This window comes from Amblyomma americanum, chromosome 2, assembly GCF_052857255.1.
Source record: "Amblyomma americanum isolate KBUSLIRL-KWMA chromosome 2, ASM5285725v1, whole genome shotgun sequence".
NCBI classification, from domain to species: Eukaryota; Metazoa; Arthropoda; class Arachnida; order Ixodida; family Ixodidae; genus Amblyomma; species Amblyomma americanum.
In genome coordinates, this window is record NC_135498.1 from 10,896,922 (window position 1) to 10,913,385 (window position 16,464).

Genomic DNA, 16,464 nt, shown 5'->3' on the forward strand with positions numbered 1-16,464 from the left:
TGGTTTTAAAATGAAAATTTTTACTAGAGATGTAGAGAAATTAGGTTTGAATATGTATTTCTTCCTCCTGTTCTTAGAAATATAATCCGATTCAGTATATCTCCATTAGTTCCTATTTTACGGGAAAATAACAAGCCCAATTATGTAATTTCTTAGGCTTCATGAAGATAGTTTCCTTTAATATTTTTTGGTTTTGATTGAAATGAAGCTGCAGCCAAAGACCTGCCTTGTGGAGCTATGCTATTTGTATTGTTAATGAGGATCATTGTTGTCTAAAGATGTTCGGTTATCTAAAAGCACTATAATTATAAAATATTGTAACGAAGCGTGCTTTCGTACCGGGACGAGAGCTCTGCCGCATCGAAGAAGGGGACCAGTAGGAGTCGACTAGATGCATTGATCAGCATAGATCTGAATCATTGGTTACACTTAATAACTGAGACAAAATATATGGGATCACATAGCAAAACAGTCAGTCATAGCCTGGGGAGCGGAGGTCCCGAGCAGCAGCCAGACGGCAGCCATTCCTCTCTCAAGTCCCCTTGGCATTGAAAAGCCCGCTCTTGAATACACTTCACCAGCATTTTGGAGACCCTTCTTTCAACCAGTCAAAAGTGCCATTACCGGAGGAGTTCTGACAGCATTCTGGGGAGCCTTTTTGGAACCAATTAAAACTCATCCTTTCAAGACATGCTGACAGCAAACACATACACTTTCTCAAACTAAAATACGCAAAAACACCCAGCGGCGCCAGCTCGCACCCTTGTACCGTTGAAAAAGAGAAGGCATCGAAAAAGTTGAGTGGAGTAGGAAAAGCAAGAAAGGGCGAACGGGCACAGGAATGGGGAGCGTAAAATACGAAGCATCGTTGGCTTGGCGATGACAGAGGCCACTGCTGCTTGGGAGACTGCATGCAACGACTCATCAGAGGCTTTGCTGGGGTTAATGATGCGCACGCATTTCTGGAGTGTTGGCTCTCAAATAGCTTCAGTGTGTCCGTTGCTTCAGTATTTTTGCATAACTCCTCCGTTTTTTCCAAGCCCTCAGTTGTTGTTGGCTGGAACAGGCTGAGATCAGGATATAATTGTAATATTTATTTACAATAAATGTGGAATTGAATTAGGTCGCACTACGGTTCGCGAACTGCACCACTTTGTATATCATGAATGTAAACAATTTTGACTTTTTTCTCCTCTGTCTTACTCTCTTTTATTGGTTTAAATAAAAGTTTTGCATTGTATTTTTTACAAATTTGTGTATGTTCATGTATGCTCCTGTAACACCTTGTAGAAGAGACTGTAGCCTCATTATTATTAATTTCCATGCGTTCTCGAGCTCCCCTATCATATTATGTGTAAATACTGTACAACTTATAGAGTTCAGATGCTTGTAACTGTAAGATTTTACGAAATGCATCACATTTGTAGGTTGCCAAGGGGTTCGACAGGGTGCTGTTGGATGCACCATGCAGTGGTACTGGCGTAGTGTCCAAGGATCCCGCCGTAAAAACAAACAAGGTGAAGCATAGTTCTTCATGTCCTTGTATTTGGCTGTTAATGCTTTTGTTTTCATGCTGTGCAGCTTCTACCTTATTTGATGGCATTTACATGCAGCATTTTACGTTGGCAGCTGTAGTGAAAAGTTCACAGAAAAAAAACGAGCAGTAGTATAGTTTGCTTTCATTCTTTGTGTCTGAAAGGAAATTGGACGAGTTGGTTATTCAGATTTTAGATGCATCAAAGAAAGCAGACAGGACAGCCTCTGGATTTGCAGCGTTTGACCTGTCTGCTCCGTTTTCATGTCTGCATTCTTTACACTGGTGCAAAGTTCCAAAATTTCTTGCTGAGGGTCCACCTGCCATGGTTGGGCTATGCAGAAAAGCTGACCTCTCTATGCGCTGAAGAAACTACAGATCCACATGCGTCAGAGGCAGGAGTAGTGCCAGAATTTCTGTCCTGAGTCGACATGGCATGAAAACTGCAGGAGTTAAAATCGATGCCAGAAATATTATTTGTACACTTATTCTGTTTTTCTTTTTTTTTTTTCTCAGGAAGAGAAAGATATTCTTCGGTGCTCCCAACTTCAGAAACAACTTATCCTGGCTGCCATTGACTGTGCTGACTGCAGTGACAACAAGCCGGGCTACATAGTGTACAGCACATGTTCAGTCATGGTCAGTGGTATCCATATACCTCTTTCTGGTGTGCTGAAGGAACATAGTTGTGTGAAGTGATTAAGTGAGGAAGCTGTTCTTGAGAAGACCTATTTTCATCTTGCTTTCTTTCCTTTCTTTCTTATCTTAGCCTGAAGAGAACGAGTGGGTCATTGATTATGCCCTTAAGAGGAGGAATGTCAAGCTCGTACCAACTGGACTGGACTTCGGTCGTGAAGGCCTGACCAGGTAGGCATGCCGTTGAAAAATTGTGGAGGAAACATTGCACACATCGTTGAGGGCTAGAATTCAGGGAGTCAGTATTTTGCCAGTTTTGCGGAGTAAATTGAACAAAATCGAAGTTTTCAGCAGATTTTAACATCAAAGCCCCATGGGTTTGAAGAATGGGTCACCTGAAGGTAATCTTGTCTTTTGGTCTGATATCTATAGTGACTTGCACGGAATGTTTCACTTTGAAATGATACATGTACAGTAGAACCACACTGTAGTAAACTCGGTTATGGTAAACTGAAATTGCAGCCCCATTTCACCTTCCATTGACGACTGTATACTTTTTTTTTTCGTTGATAGTAAAGCCATCTTTAGTACGTGGGGATGCGGGTTTTGGAGGTCAAATTTCTTACTTTTTGGCATGAAATTTGATGCTCTTATCTTCACTGATATACCTTCAGTAGTTTTGATATTATAAATTTTTGTCTATTGCTGTACCAAATTTGCACAAAGCTTGGCATTGCAACAAAACATGGTATGAGCCTAGAGTCGCTTTTAAATTTTAGCCAAAGGAATGGTTCATGCAGTGACATTCTCCAATTATTTTTATCAAACTGGTTTTTTCTACACAGAACATTATATCCATGCTTGCATAGTGCACTCATTACCGTCAGGTCACAGTTGTTGCAGAGTAAAAACATAAAGTGTAATTTTAAAGTGTAGGAGCGTGAATGCATAAAGAGTTTATCAAGAGATACAATGCAAAATACCTCGTAAAAATCCATCACAGCATTGTCGTGCTGCACTTTCTACAAGCGAGCCACTTTAGTGGCTCAGTGGTAAATTGTGCTCATATTCACCCAAAAGACGCGGGTTTGTTCTTGGCCACGGTGGTCACATTTCGATGGAGGTGAAATGCTAGAGGCTAGTGTACTATGTGATGATGTCAGTGCATTGTAAAGAACCCTAGGTGGTCGAAAATATCCTGAGCCCTCCACTACGGCGTCTCTTATCACCTTAGTTGGTTTAGGACAGTAAACCCCATAAAACCAAACCAAGTTTTCTGCAAGCAGACTAGTCAGGTCAAAAAACACTTTTGAGATAACTTGAACTCAAGTTGCATCAGTAGTTCATGGCAGCGCCTTTGTAGAGGCTGCCACATTTTTTAACGTTTTGGCACTTAGTTTCGATTGCAGACACGTGGTTCTAATGAGAGGGGAGCTGCGGTGAAGTAAGCTTTCCAGTGATATCAGACTTGTCGCTAGCGGCAGTGCCGAAGCGGAGGTGTCGCCTTCTGAAATCGGCCATTTTTACGGAGATTTCAGCCAGTTTTTTTGCTACCCACAGTCATAAAAACATTTTTTAGGGTCACTTCAGGGTGGTTTCCGGCGGAAACAGCTGCTATATGGAACCCTCATCAAGCATACTTAATTAACACTTTTAGAGGCCATTCAAAACCGAGCAGCCCATTTCATATCCTCAAATTACAACAGACGCAACAGTATCATCAGGATTAAATCTACACTTAACATTCAGCCACTAGAGCACCGACTGAAAATCGCACGACTCTGCCTCTTTCATAAATTATATTACAATTTTCCTGATCTTCATGACACATTATTACTAGCTCTCATCAGAACATTGCGCCGCCTGTTTAACCTCCTCAGCATTCAACTTATACATGGATTGACATTAGCATTTAATAAATCTTTTCTGCCAACTGTTATAGAAAACTGGAACCTGCTACCCGACTACATTGTAAACGAGCGCGACCCTACTAAATTTCAACAGGCATTACTTAGTCACTGTACTGAATAAAAGATATTGTCACAAATGGGTTGCAGAATCAAAAGGCTAGGCACAGGCCGCAAGGAATCGAGCAGTGTCTCCGCTGCAAAGAACACGCGCGACTCACTTCTTCTTTGTCCTCAAGGCGCCGCCCGGGGACACCTGGCGTCAATATTGCCCATTTGTCTCAAACTTCTTCAGCCAGTTACACTTATTCTTTTTCAGGTTGTTGTTGTTGTTGTTGTTACTGCCTGATTCAGCCTTTCGCCATTCAGCATTGACCAACGTCGTATTGTGATGTATCGTTTTTCATTTTATTGTACTGCATTATGTTTTATTGTATTAACGTTTTATTCTCAATTGTATTTGTTTTGCCCTCCCCCCCTTATGTAATGCCTCAGTAGAGGCCTTTAAGGGTAAAATAACTTAAATAAGCGGTGATGATGATGACGAATGATGAAATTTTTTCGGCTTTGATTGAGAAGGCCTTGTAGATTCTGAATGAGCTGTTTCTTAAAATTCAAGTTTTTATGCAATTTTTGCCATTTGAACCCCTTATACAGTTATAGTAAACAGATTCTATCCATGGCAACGAAGTTCTCGCGGAATGATTGCGTCATGGCACGCGCGCAGTCGCAGTGTAGGAAATCTCAGTCGCAGATGGTTAGCGGCGTAATTACGAGACCAACAGCTGTAGGCAAATGCATATCAACTTAGACGATAAAATGGCACTTTTTTTTTTTTTTCGCATGTCTTAACCATGAAGCTGTAAGGTCTGAGAAGCCAACGTTCGAAGACCCTAGGAGCCTTCAGTGGCCAAACCAACAGCGGCCAAATTACCAAACAATCCTCAGAGCCATGTCATCACTTTGAACTGATATAGTTAAGACTCGATATAGTTAAAATTTTTGCTGTTCCAAGTCATTTTGCTATAGAGAGGGGTTCCACTGCAGTAGAGTGTGGACTTCCGTCAAGTTGAACTTTTCAAAAGCCATGGAGAAGTTGAACTTTTCAGCCATCATGGGCATTCTGAATAAGATTCCCCCCCGTTCCAGTTGTCGTTTTTGTTAGTGTGTAGCACGTTATTCACACCAAATGTACAACCAACTAGCCCACATTGCTGCCTTGCTGAATAAGATGTAGCTATTGTATAACTTTGCTAAGTTTCTACTCATATCTCTGGGTGGTGCTAACAAACATTGCAAGCATTTTGGTAATAACATTGACTGGCTATTTTTTCTTTCTCTTTTCCCAAGTTGGATAACAAAATCACACAGCCAGGGGCCTTGCATATCTGTGTCCAGGCAGTGTACCACAAATTACCTCTTTGTGTCCACTAGGTACCGGCAGCACAGGTTCCATCCATCATTGAACAAGACCCGTCGTTTCTACCCACACACTCACAACATGGAGGGCTTCTTTGTCGCCAAGCTGAAGAAGTTCTCCAACACCATACCGCTGACGCGTAAGTGGTGCTTGTGAGCTTCAGCATCTTTTAAAGCATTTCTGTTGGCACATTGCGGATTTAGTTTACAATGCCGCATTTTTGCACGTTTTGATGCTGCACTGGCTCAGTTTCTCTGTGCACTGCTCATTCTCACGTAGTCTCTTCGACTGGTCACATTCAAATGCGCTAGAGGGCCCTGAAAAGAAACGTTTCATTCTGCCGGTCAATAATCGTTGCTCTTTCTATCTTTGGCTGGTTTTTTCGGAGTATCGACACCCAGCGCGGAGTGCTCTCATGCACTCTGATACAGAATTAGGAGCAACCGGGTGCTCTGGGCAGCGTGGGTACTTCCCATCAGTCCTAGTGCAGCACCGACACATTGATGATGCATGATGGCGTGCTCGTCTGGGTGTGCGTGGTGAAGCGATGAAGTGGCTGTGTGACAGCTTTTTGGTGTCCTTGTACTTGGATTCTGCACAAGTTTCAAGCTGACGAAATTCATCAGTACGTGCTAGAGTCTCAGAATGCTTCTTCACTGTTATGCCAGCTTCGATGGCTGTACCAGTGGTGTTTGCAAGTATGGAAAAGGTTTAGCATGAGGCGCATCAGCTATATCTTTGTGCCTGCGTAGTTTTTATATATATATCTTTGTGGCTCCATTTTAGCGCTGTTAACGAAGTGCAGGTGTTCATAAGTGCTTAATAGTGCATAAAATCTACGTGTGCATGGTGAAAATGCAGTGTTTTTGTGGTGTCAGCTTGATCACCAGATGACCAAGCTGACTAATACAACTGTCACACAGGCATTTCAAAGGCCCTCAAACTGATAGTCTATTGACTCAAAGGCCAATAGGCAGCTCCGATGGCCATTGAGTCAATACTAGTCTATCAAGCCAACGGAGCAGTGTGGAACTCTATTAAGGGCACAGGGTAAGCCCTATACTTCCCATGCATTTTAGGCCATGTTGAGGTACATGTTTCTCACTAACTAATAACAGTAGCCTAATAATACATATATCATTGTTTGCCAAATTTTGTGCTCTTTTTACTGAACTAGAATATTTGAAATGTGTTGAAAATTCGATTTTTAATAAAATTTTTTCCGGTAGTACACAAATCTGGCCTTTCTTTGCGCATTTCAAAATTCATAACAGAATAACTGCTCAGTGAAATTGCTTAATTCTAGTTCAGTAGTTGGCAACACTTATGTAGATGATTGAAAAAAAAAATCAGCCGTCTGTCTTGAAAGGCATTGGAAATAATGGTACCTTTGTAAGAAAAAACACTGTTTTGAGATAATAGAGCGTAAAGAGAAAAAAGATGTGAAAAACCATTTTTTATTCGCAGAAACGCCTCCATAGTAATTGGTTTAATAGCCCCCTGCTTCGTAGTCACTGTCGCCGTCATTTTTTCGCTTTTCGGCTTGTCGTTTTGACTGTCGGGCCTCTTTTGTAAGCTGTCGTGTTGCTCGGTCCGCAAAGTACATGCGCTTATGGTCAGCTTCCCTCAGCCACTTGATGGTGTTGCTCCCTGGGTTCAATCCACACGCCTTCAAAACGTTGGCCCGTGCGATGCTACCATCATTAAATGAAAGAACAGCATCCAGTGTTGCCATCCGTAGGGTCCGAAGCCTAACAAACACATTCTTTGGCGCGCGTTCCCAAACAACATAGTTGAACGACTCATTTGCATTTTGAGTTCGCCCATGCAGGCACTTCTCTAGGAGCTCAGCCTTCGATAGCTCCCTATAAATGGGTTTGATAGCCTCCAAGACAGATGCAGGCAAACTCTCCTTGTGGAAAAATGGCTTGCCCTCTGACTGACTTCTGTTGAAGGCACACCACGTATCAGGTTCCTTTGGGCAAAGTCCATGGCATGGGTCATCGTCTGTGGCCGATAAGTGGAAGAAGGTTGCCCAAACGGCCTTTCGCATTTCATTCAGGTTTCCTACATTTCTTCTGATGGCCAAAGCATAGTACGTCTGGAGCTTGTCTATTACTGCATCAGTCAGTCGGCCTCGGCCCGAGAGGCTCTTTCCATCAGAGAGTTTTCCTCCTTTGTTTCCTTTTTTTAGCCTTCATAACCTTGTGCCCATCCTTTTTTGCACGTGCCCTATGCACTCAACCTTGGATATTTCAACGAAATCACCATATGGCATTTGTGCCTTCACAGCCATAAAAGCCTTGCTGTCACCATCCCCAAGGTATTTGACGTATCGAACGCCGTGAAGCTCCTCACTCCTGCCGAAGATTTTCAGTGCTCCTGCGACTTCCATTCCACCGCTGGTGCCTTGGTAGTTGCTTTGGCACACCTCTCTACGAAGGGGGTCACTGTTTGTACCCTTGATGCTGCACTTTGGACAACGTTTAGACAAAACCTCCACATCCAGCACTTTCCCAGAGTCTACACTGGTCGCAGAGACTATGCCGTTATTGGAAGTATGGCCTCGCTTCTGCCAGCTTCCATCAAGAGCAACTGCGATGTCTTTATCCCCCTCATTCAGCTGCACAGCTTCGTCAGCTGCCCTTTTCATCGACTCCTGAGCAGCAGCTTCGATGTGACCTAGAAGCTCTTGATTGTATTTCGCAAACTTTGTCGGCGGCTTAGGAAGGTTTAGCATAGCACAGAGTATATTTCCTGCAGCCATTCCCTTACCAATGGACCTCAAGGCATACACTATCCTGAGGTTGGCTTCATAGAGGCCAGAAGTAGTTTTCTTCGACGTCTCAAATCGTTGTGCGGCACTACACACTTTACAGTTCAAACTGTAAACGCTTGCAACACCTACCCGTTTTGTCACAATTTCGATGAGCTCAACACTTCCACCGCACTCTCTGCACACACAAATCTGTGTAATTGCGGCACAAATGCCGTCCATGTCCATTAAGGCATATTGGCTGCTGCTCTGCAGCACATCCTCTTCCTGGAAGCACAGAGAAAATCTTGAAAGCTTCGATGTCGAGGAGCTGGCGCGTTCGGCGTTCGGGATCTCATTCGGTCGTGGACATCCTTTTGCTTTTTCACGATGAGCGTAGCGGTTGCCGTGAAATTCACGCCTGACGAAGGCCTTCTTTGCCCTGGGCATCTCAACTTATCAGCAGCAACCAACACCGGCACAATTTACAATACTGATCGAAAGGGATAGCACTCGTACGCAGCTGCATGAAGGTTGCAGAAACGTGGAAAAAACGTGCAAAGCGTCTCAGGATTGTCTTGGCTAAAAAAGAGGAGCTGTACAATAGTTGCCAGACAATTTTTTATATGTAGCTGATTTTAGACAAGTTTTGAAATCAGGTGGTGGACTTTTTGGTTGAAAAAATTGACGTTAATCCTGAAAGGGGGCGTGGCCGCTCACTACTTGGTTTCGGAAAAAGCGTTTTTCAGCCGTAAATATGGCTTTCTGAGGAAAGTGCGATCATGGAACATGTGTAGAAAGAATTGAACTTCTAAAATTCCAAAAGAAAAAAAAAAACGATTTTTTTCTAATTTTACCTTACCCTGTGCCCTTAAGATTTCGAGGGCCTTCGAGTGTTGGCTGCGTGCGCTCTCAGACGCCGATCGCTCACAGAAACTACTTGGGAAATGAAATAAGGGCAGTATAATCCTTGAAAAATGTGGAAGTTCAAAACATACGACTTATTTTGCACAAAAAATGACAAGCGTGGTGACAGAACACTTCAGCATGCATAGTACCAATGTTGCCAGCGATACAAAAACATGACTACCACCAGCTTCCTAAAATGGGCATGAATGCTACTATACAGCTTCTCCAAGACAATGAAATTCATTTCACGAGGGATTAATATTACTGTAACAATTAAACATTTTGTTTCAGGTTAAACTTGTTGGTTGACTGCTGTCATGCCTGCGAAATTACTGGCAGTGACGGTGGCGCCATAGCATCTTGGTGTGAGATGATGCGATCTGTCAATAGCAGTTGAGCTTGCTGTGTAGCAGCGGTGCAAACTTTTTTGAGTTTGATAGAGATTGAGAATCTTGAAGGCTTTCGACTCAGCAGCTTTTGAAAGTGTCCATGTGACAGGGGTATAAGTCCTAAAGTCGTGTTACATGGAATTAAAAAGAGTGCGTGTCAGCGGGTGCTCTGAGAACGGAATATGCAAGCACTTGGCAAAGAGTAATGATGTGAAATAAGTAAAATATTCAGAATTCTCCTACCATTCAGCGTCAACGAAAAGGCTTTCAGATTGTTTTTGTCACATGGCCACCTGGGAACCTCATGTATTCAGCTTGGCAGTGCCGCCTCTGACTAGGTTTCATATTTGGCACCTGATTTGCATGCTCTGGGTCAGATGGTCAAAGTGACCAGTCAAGGACACCAGTAGTTTCATTTCAGTCTCGTAGTTTCAATTGACTTGTCTTCCTTTAGACATTTCTTTACATGTAATTATGGCACAGCACTCTGTTGAATGTCAAGCAACACAACCTACATGCAAAGAAGTTAGCTTTATTCGCCATTGTTGGGCTCAGTGATTTCCTCTGTAGATGCACAGTATGAATCGTGTTAAGTGCTGAAACTGAATCACGTTAAGTACTGAGCTGAATAACGCTATTGGGCATTCTTTATAACTGTGTCTTTTGAATGGCACCCTTGCTGTTGGCATCCCTATGTGTGTGTCACTCCACTGCCACGATTAAAAAAAAAGATAACTGCATTTAGTCATCAAAGTTAAGTAGAATGTTGAGTTTTTTGCCTCCCTATGCTTTAGCCTGCTGGACAAGGCAGCAGAGAGTGTTGAAGCTTCAGAAATAATTTTGTTACTTGCAGTAATCCTAGCAACGACATTTTTTTTGTCAGGGAACTCGCAGGTTAAATTGTGTGCACAAGATTATTTTACTTAAAATTCAGAGTGAGCTACTGTGATGACCAGTTCACACGAATTTTGACAGGAGGTACCATCTTTGTTTCCCCAGTCAAAATTTACCCCCATTCCCTATTTGTGCTGCATGTCGCCTCATGTGCCTATTAAGGTTTTTAGTTGAATAGGTTGTTTAGAAAACATTTCGTATTGTAAACTATAATTTCTGCAGCATAGACTGGATGTTGGTCATCAAGTTTTGCTCGGAGGTCTACACCAAGAACATCAAAGCAGAGAACATCAAAAAGCTCATAGTGCAAGGCTCTGTTGAGCATTCTTTTGAGCATTTTCAATGCTGGTGTGCAGTGTAAACAACTTTGTTCCTTCTTATGATGAGAGGTATGTGATGCTGTTTTTCGTTGCATGAGTTTGTGTAATGTGTTGTTTCCAGCCATCACTGAAGAGAAGGAGCAAGACAAGGACAAACAAGCCGCCAAGAGTGAGGCAAGCGACGCACCAGAGTTGGAACCTCCCAAAAAGAAGGCTCGCTCTGAAAAATGTGCCACTTCCTCAGCTACTACTAAGCAGCCTTCTTCCTCGCCTGCAACTCCAGGAAAGAACAGAAGGAAGAACAAGAAGATGAAGCTCAAGAGGAAAAAGAAGTTGCAGCAGCAGGCTGGTGAGAGCAATGCTGAAAAGAAGCCACAAAGCACACCAGGCAGTAGCGGCAAGCCCGTAAAGAGCGCCATCACAAGTGATCGGGCAAAGCCTGCGAAGGCATCGCCAAAAAAGAGCTTGTTTCAAAAGAAAGCTGGTCCTGGGCAGAAAGTTCGGAAGCCTAAAAGGAAAAAGTTTCCTTCTGCAGATTGAAGTGGGAGCTTGTGGAGTGAAAGAGGGTATTAAAATAAATACTTGCACAATTTGCTGTTTTTAAGCTACGTGTTAATAGCATTTATTCGGGATTTTTGAAACTCAAGAAAGTTGAGTTGGAAGAGACAGTTCAGTGGAATCCCAACCCCAGACATAAGAAATGTTTGTCAGCTGCAGCTTAGACCAACTAAAACAGTATATTCTACATATAATTAAGGATGTGTGATCGTCAGATGTTGTTGCTTTCATGGTGCAGCATTTAAAGTGCATGTAATTAGTCTGTGTTGTCCAGGCAGGGAAATTGGGCCAAGTTGCGGGAGCAAACTTGTCCAGTTTTATGGTTTTTAGACATCTTGATTTTTAGATCTTGCTATATTGCAGTGTGTTTATCACGTAATTTTTCACGCTGCTCTGCAGATGTTAGTCTAATCATTTAGTTCCTTAGACCGTATACAATGTAATCCACTTATAATGATGCCCAATACAACGATATATCGCTTATAACATATATAACGATACAGTTATCGGCGAAATTACAAATAAAACGATAAGATTCTGGCCGTCCGGATGGTGTTTACCGCCAACATTTTCCTGAAAGTTTGATAAAAATATAAATACTTTGAAGCGAATGAGGTAACTATGCCCCGAACGGACCGGACCGGCGTGGCGAAGTTCGTGAGGGAGCGTCACCTACAGCCTTGGGGAACCAAGCGCTATCGTGGTCACAATTACTGGAGGGAGGAGCTTGCTCGGCCGCTGCCCCACAATGCTGCCTCACGTAAATGTAGTTTCCACCTGATATGGTAGAGAATTTTTTTTTTTTAGCGTTTTCTTTTCTTGCCCATTCCCCCATTTTGCCCTGTCCACGGGGTAGTCCCTGGCAGCGCGCCATGATGCTGTGCAAGGATAACATTGTGGTGTTTTTATCCTTTGATGGGAGCTCCGTAGGGGGTGAGGGTGGCTCCCTCTGCGAACTTGGCAGAGTGCCAAGACGCTGTGCGCCCATAACAGGAGCACAGGTGGTGGTGGGTACATGCATGGGGTACTGCCTACATGCATGGAGGAATGCATGGGTGTGTTCTTTTTGCTTTTTTTGCCGGTCCAGATATAACGATAACCGATTATAATGACCAGATTTTCTGGTTTCTCAATATCGTTGTAAGAGGATTGCACTGTAGTCTAATATCATCGAAGAGAATTCCTTTAGCATTGCAATAATTTCTTCTGGTGAGTACAGTTGTGCTATTACATTTTTGTTGCAACAGTCCGATCAATGCAGTTGTTTGGTGGGAACAAACACACTTATTTGTATATTTTTACGCTTGCCCTGTTTGAGTACATTAGCTCATTTTTAGGGGTGCGTGAATAGTACTGTTTCCAAATTGAATCGAGGACAAGTAGTGTAGCTTTGCTACCAAATCGAATACTGAATTGATAACAAATTGATTAGTAAGGGAACCTAATTGATTACAACTCAACTATTTTTACAAATATTCACTATCTGTGCGAATATACAGTGAGAAATTCTGAGAAACAGCGAAGCGCTATTTCGCTGTTATAGCTCCATTTGTTAAAAGATGCAACACTGATCTCCATTTGAATGGTCACAACAACAAGTCAATGTATTCACTTCATCATTGTTATGTTGCACGCATAGGAAAAGTACCTTTTGCTGTTGATGATGGAAAGTAATAAACTAGCACCACATCGCAATGCATAAGACGGGGGAGAGCTACACATGAGGCATGACTTTCATGATCAGGCATAAAGTTCAGGTTTCCTGAATCTGCCTGGACCCTGCCGCATCGTCCAAGCTCTGAGGCCATGTATGAGGATTATGAACACCGCCACGCGAACTGGCCACACCGTGGCGCTGAACTCTCCACTGCGCGCATACCAATCGCAGCAGCACGGTACACGATGTGTATGGTTTCTGTTTTTGGAGTAGTCATGGAAGAAAAATGCAGCAAGCCTTATTACAACATTGCCCCAATTATTCGAAGAGTATTCTAAAACTTGAGGACATATTCGATTCGGTTCAAATAATTTTGAACATACACTATGTAATTTGTTCAAATAATCAAATAGAGGAATGCTTGATTCGGTATTCGAAATTTCCAAATATTTGCACATCCCTACTCATTTTGCATACACTAAAGGACAGACGTTCATGTCACTGTTTTATGTTTACAGTAGCCATGGACATCCCACGCTTAGTCTTCTTGTAGTGGTTGTGCAGTACCACCATTTGCCATCAGCAATCTTCCTTTGTCAGATCTGTATGTTATGCGATTTCTGATAACCATGTATTAAGGATATAATATATGTTACAACAACATCTCCTTTTATTCATACAAAGAATATTTACACATGGTGTTGAAGACAAAAAACACACAAACGTGCAGTGCAAACCTATGGTACAAGAACATGCCCTTAAACTTCCCCCTCATATTCATACAGTTAGTGAAAGCTAAGTCACAAAAAGTAAACAGGGCCAATGTGCAGTAAGTCAGACTCTCTCAGGGTTGAGTAAATTCACAAATCAGAATCTCAGTATGAAATCTCTAACTTGGGTCATGTGGCATTAGCTGGAAGTTTGAATTGCTCGGAAGCTACGCCTAACACACCACGCTCAGTATAGGGAGTAGCCGAAGAATAAGATGATAAAATGCAGATGTGCCAAAGTAACTAAAACGAGATAATTGTCTGCTCTTTTCAAGTGGGGCAGGCATCAGTTTTGTCATGCAAGCAAAGCAGAGATAACATTTGTTTTCTTGATTTGTTTAGGGCACTGAAAAGTGGCATGTTTTTTGAAGTTGCAGTAAAAATGTAGGCTTGTGGGCATAAACTGCCCATGCACTGTGGTGTAACACTGTCAGCTGGCTTGGGGCACTCTGCTTTTTTTCACATTAGCAACCATTGCGATTAGTACTGATAAGTTCAAAAGTGACATTTCCTAGTGCACACTTGGAAAAGGTTTAAAGAGGCAGGACGATAGCAAGCAAGCCGTTGTTGGGTTAGGTGTAAGGCTAAAGTGTCTTCCTTTCTCGCTCATTTTACTGCTTTAATAAGAGGTAACTAGCAGTATTTTTCTCATGGTAACCACTAGTACAAAACCATGCAAACAAGTTTCTGTTTCATGCTTTAACCACACATCAGTCACTGTGTAAGACAACTGCTTTTGGGAAGTGGTATCTTTCTCACCACATATGATATTTAAATCACATTAGGAAACCCTTGACCGATACATTCGACTCTCGATGATTCGAACTGAAAAGAAACCAAAAACTTGTTCAAGTTATGCAAAGTTCAAAATAACAAGAGCCTTTTAATACCCTCAATGCTGACATAACCAAACCATCGGTAGGAATAAACAGACTGTACTAATTGGGTGAGCTTGAATCTACAAGCGTCCATTGTATATTTAACAGGGTGGAAGGTTGCAAACTTAGTCTGCTTGCAAACAATGTAGCATGCTTGTACGACACATTTGGGCAAGCATTTGGTGGGCAAGCATTTGGTGCATAACATCTAGAAACAAAGAGTAAGCCCCCACACTGCCAGGTATAGGTCACACATGAAAAGAAGATGGTCACGCTCGGTGGATAAGACAGTGCATGGAAGAGTGTGGAGAAGGGACACATTTATGGTCAGGGGAGCAGAGCAAAGGGCAGGGCGGGATGTCGCCATGGAAGACTGTAGCTGCATCCCCCGTGGTTTACGGAAGATAAGAACCGCGAGTCAGGTCGTCTGGCTCTGGAAGCTTGCAAACACCCCTGGTGTTGCCCGTTGCGGCGAAGCAGACGGCCGTGTCAGGGCAGGCGCAAGACTGGACGCAGCCGTGGCCGAGTGATGTCTTCGACTGCGGGCACACTGGGCTCGGGCCAACCCCAGATGCGGCAGCGGGGGCAGCAGCCTGTGTCACCGGGGCATGCTGGGTGTCTGCAAAAGGGCCAGGGCGTGTGCACATCGATGAACTGCTGTTACATCTATACAAGGAAAGTGCCACCGCTGGGCAGGGGCGGATTTATGGATCAGTCTTGAAGGGTTGGTTTGAGGGCTGTCCTATTTGTCCAATGCATCTCTTACTTTCTTTGTCGAAAAATGGTTTTTACAGAGTTAGCTGTTCTTATCTCGTACCTCAAAACTGTTCCGTCCATACAGCTCACCGCCGGGCACCCACCGGTAAAAATTTGAGAACACACTGGTAACCCCAGTGAGAACTGTCATGATCTGCCCCGGCCAGCAGCGTGCAGTGGAGTCACTGGACAAATTTTCACAGTACCGCAATCCTCCTCTCCCCGCTACCGGAATTGGAAGCTTCATGGCTGCCCCTGACTGACGTTCTCAGCTCTGTTATCACATCGGTGTTCCCTGTGTATCCGTCTTCGCCCTTCGCAACATTATTATATATAAGTGACAAATTAAACTTCTGCGTAGTTGGCACAATTAACTTTGGAGATAATGTGAGCGGGCACTTGGGATAAACGAGAAACAGCTATTTTTGTAACTCAAAGCAACATTTTACGCATGTATGCCGGTCCTAGAGAAAAGGCCAGGGGCTTTGGAGGCTCCCTGCTCTACAGGAAGTCCTCGCAAGTTGTATTGCGTGCTGTTATGGCAACATTGGACCGTGGCAGCCATATTTCTTTCTAGACCGGCGGCGGAGGGACTTCAAGTGGATTTATGTTCTTATGCATACTCTATATACATTGTTAATTGGTGATGCTAATTGTTCATCTAACCAGATGTTGCTCGCTACATAGCGTATTCTGTGGAGCAAGGTGCTCTTTCAAGACCTCCTTTTATTGTTCTCAACCCAAGCTCCCTGAAACCAAGGAGCTCCTTCGTGGTCAAGGGGTAGCGCGCCCGGCTTTCAACCCAAAGGGAAGGGGCTCGAGTCCCAGCTCAACCATTCTTCTTTTCAGTGCGTGCGAACCTGTATGGCAGTGAGGAATTGTGTACAGACGTCATCACTGTTGTACTTTGTGATCATTGTTGGATGTTTGAATTACCCGTGCTAGGACATGCGGTTGTGACATCACATCGTCAGAAATGAATGGGAATTTGATTTTAAAACCCCCTGGGTTGCCATTGAAAGCGCACTGTAATGTTATCGCGTTAAAATGCATCTTAAAATCCCTTGGTGATACAATTGGT

At 43.2% G+C, this 16,464-nt stretch overlaps 2 protein-coding genes across 3 annotated transcripts in view; one reads left to right on the forward strand and one right to left on the reverse strand.

Annotated features, from left to right (window-relative positions):
• LOC144120557 (uncharacterized) overlaps nt 1-11,368 on the forward strand; it is a 30,818-nt gene extending 19,450 nt beyond the window's left edge. For both annotated transcript variants that reach the window (XM_077653092.1, XM_077653091.1), the window contains exons 14-18: nt 1,428-1,517; nt 2,051-2,173; nt 2,304-2,401; nt 5,512-5,636; nt 10,886-11,368. In XM_077653092.1, the coding sequence (XP_077509218.1) occupies nt 1,428-1,517; nt 2,051-2,173; nt 2,304-2,401; nt 5,512-5,636; nt 10,886-11,304 (855 nt within the window). In that variant the 3' untranslated portion in view covers nt 11,305-11,368. The remainder of the gene's footprint in view (nt 1-1,427; nt 1,518-2,050; nt 2,174-2,303; nt 2,402-5,511; nt 5,637-10,885) is intronic.
• A 2,259-nt stretch (nt 11,369-13,627) lies between these two features.
• Nucleotides 13,628-16,464, reverse strand: part of LOC144120560 (uncharacterized) — a 66,402-nt gene continuing 63,565 nt past the window's right edge. The window contains exon 6 of the mRNA XM_077653097.1: nt 13,628-15,246. Within this exon, the coding sequence (XP_077509223.1) occupies nt 15,023-15,246 (224 nt within the window). The 3' untranslated portion in view covers nt 13,628-15,022. The remainder of the gene's footprint in view (nt 15,247-16,464) is intronic.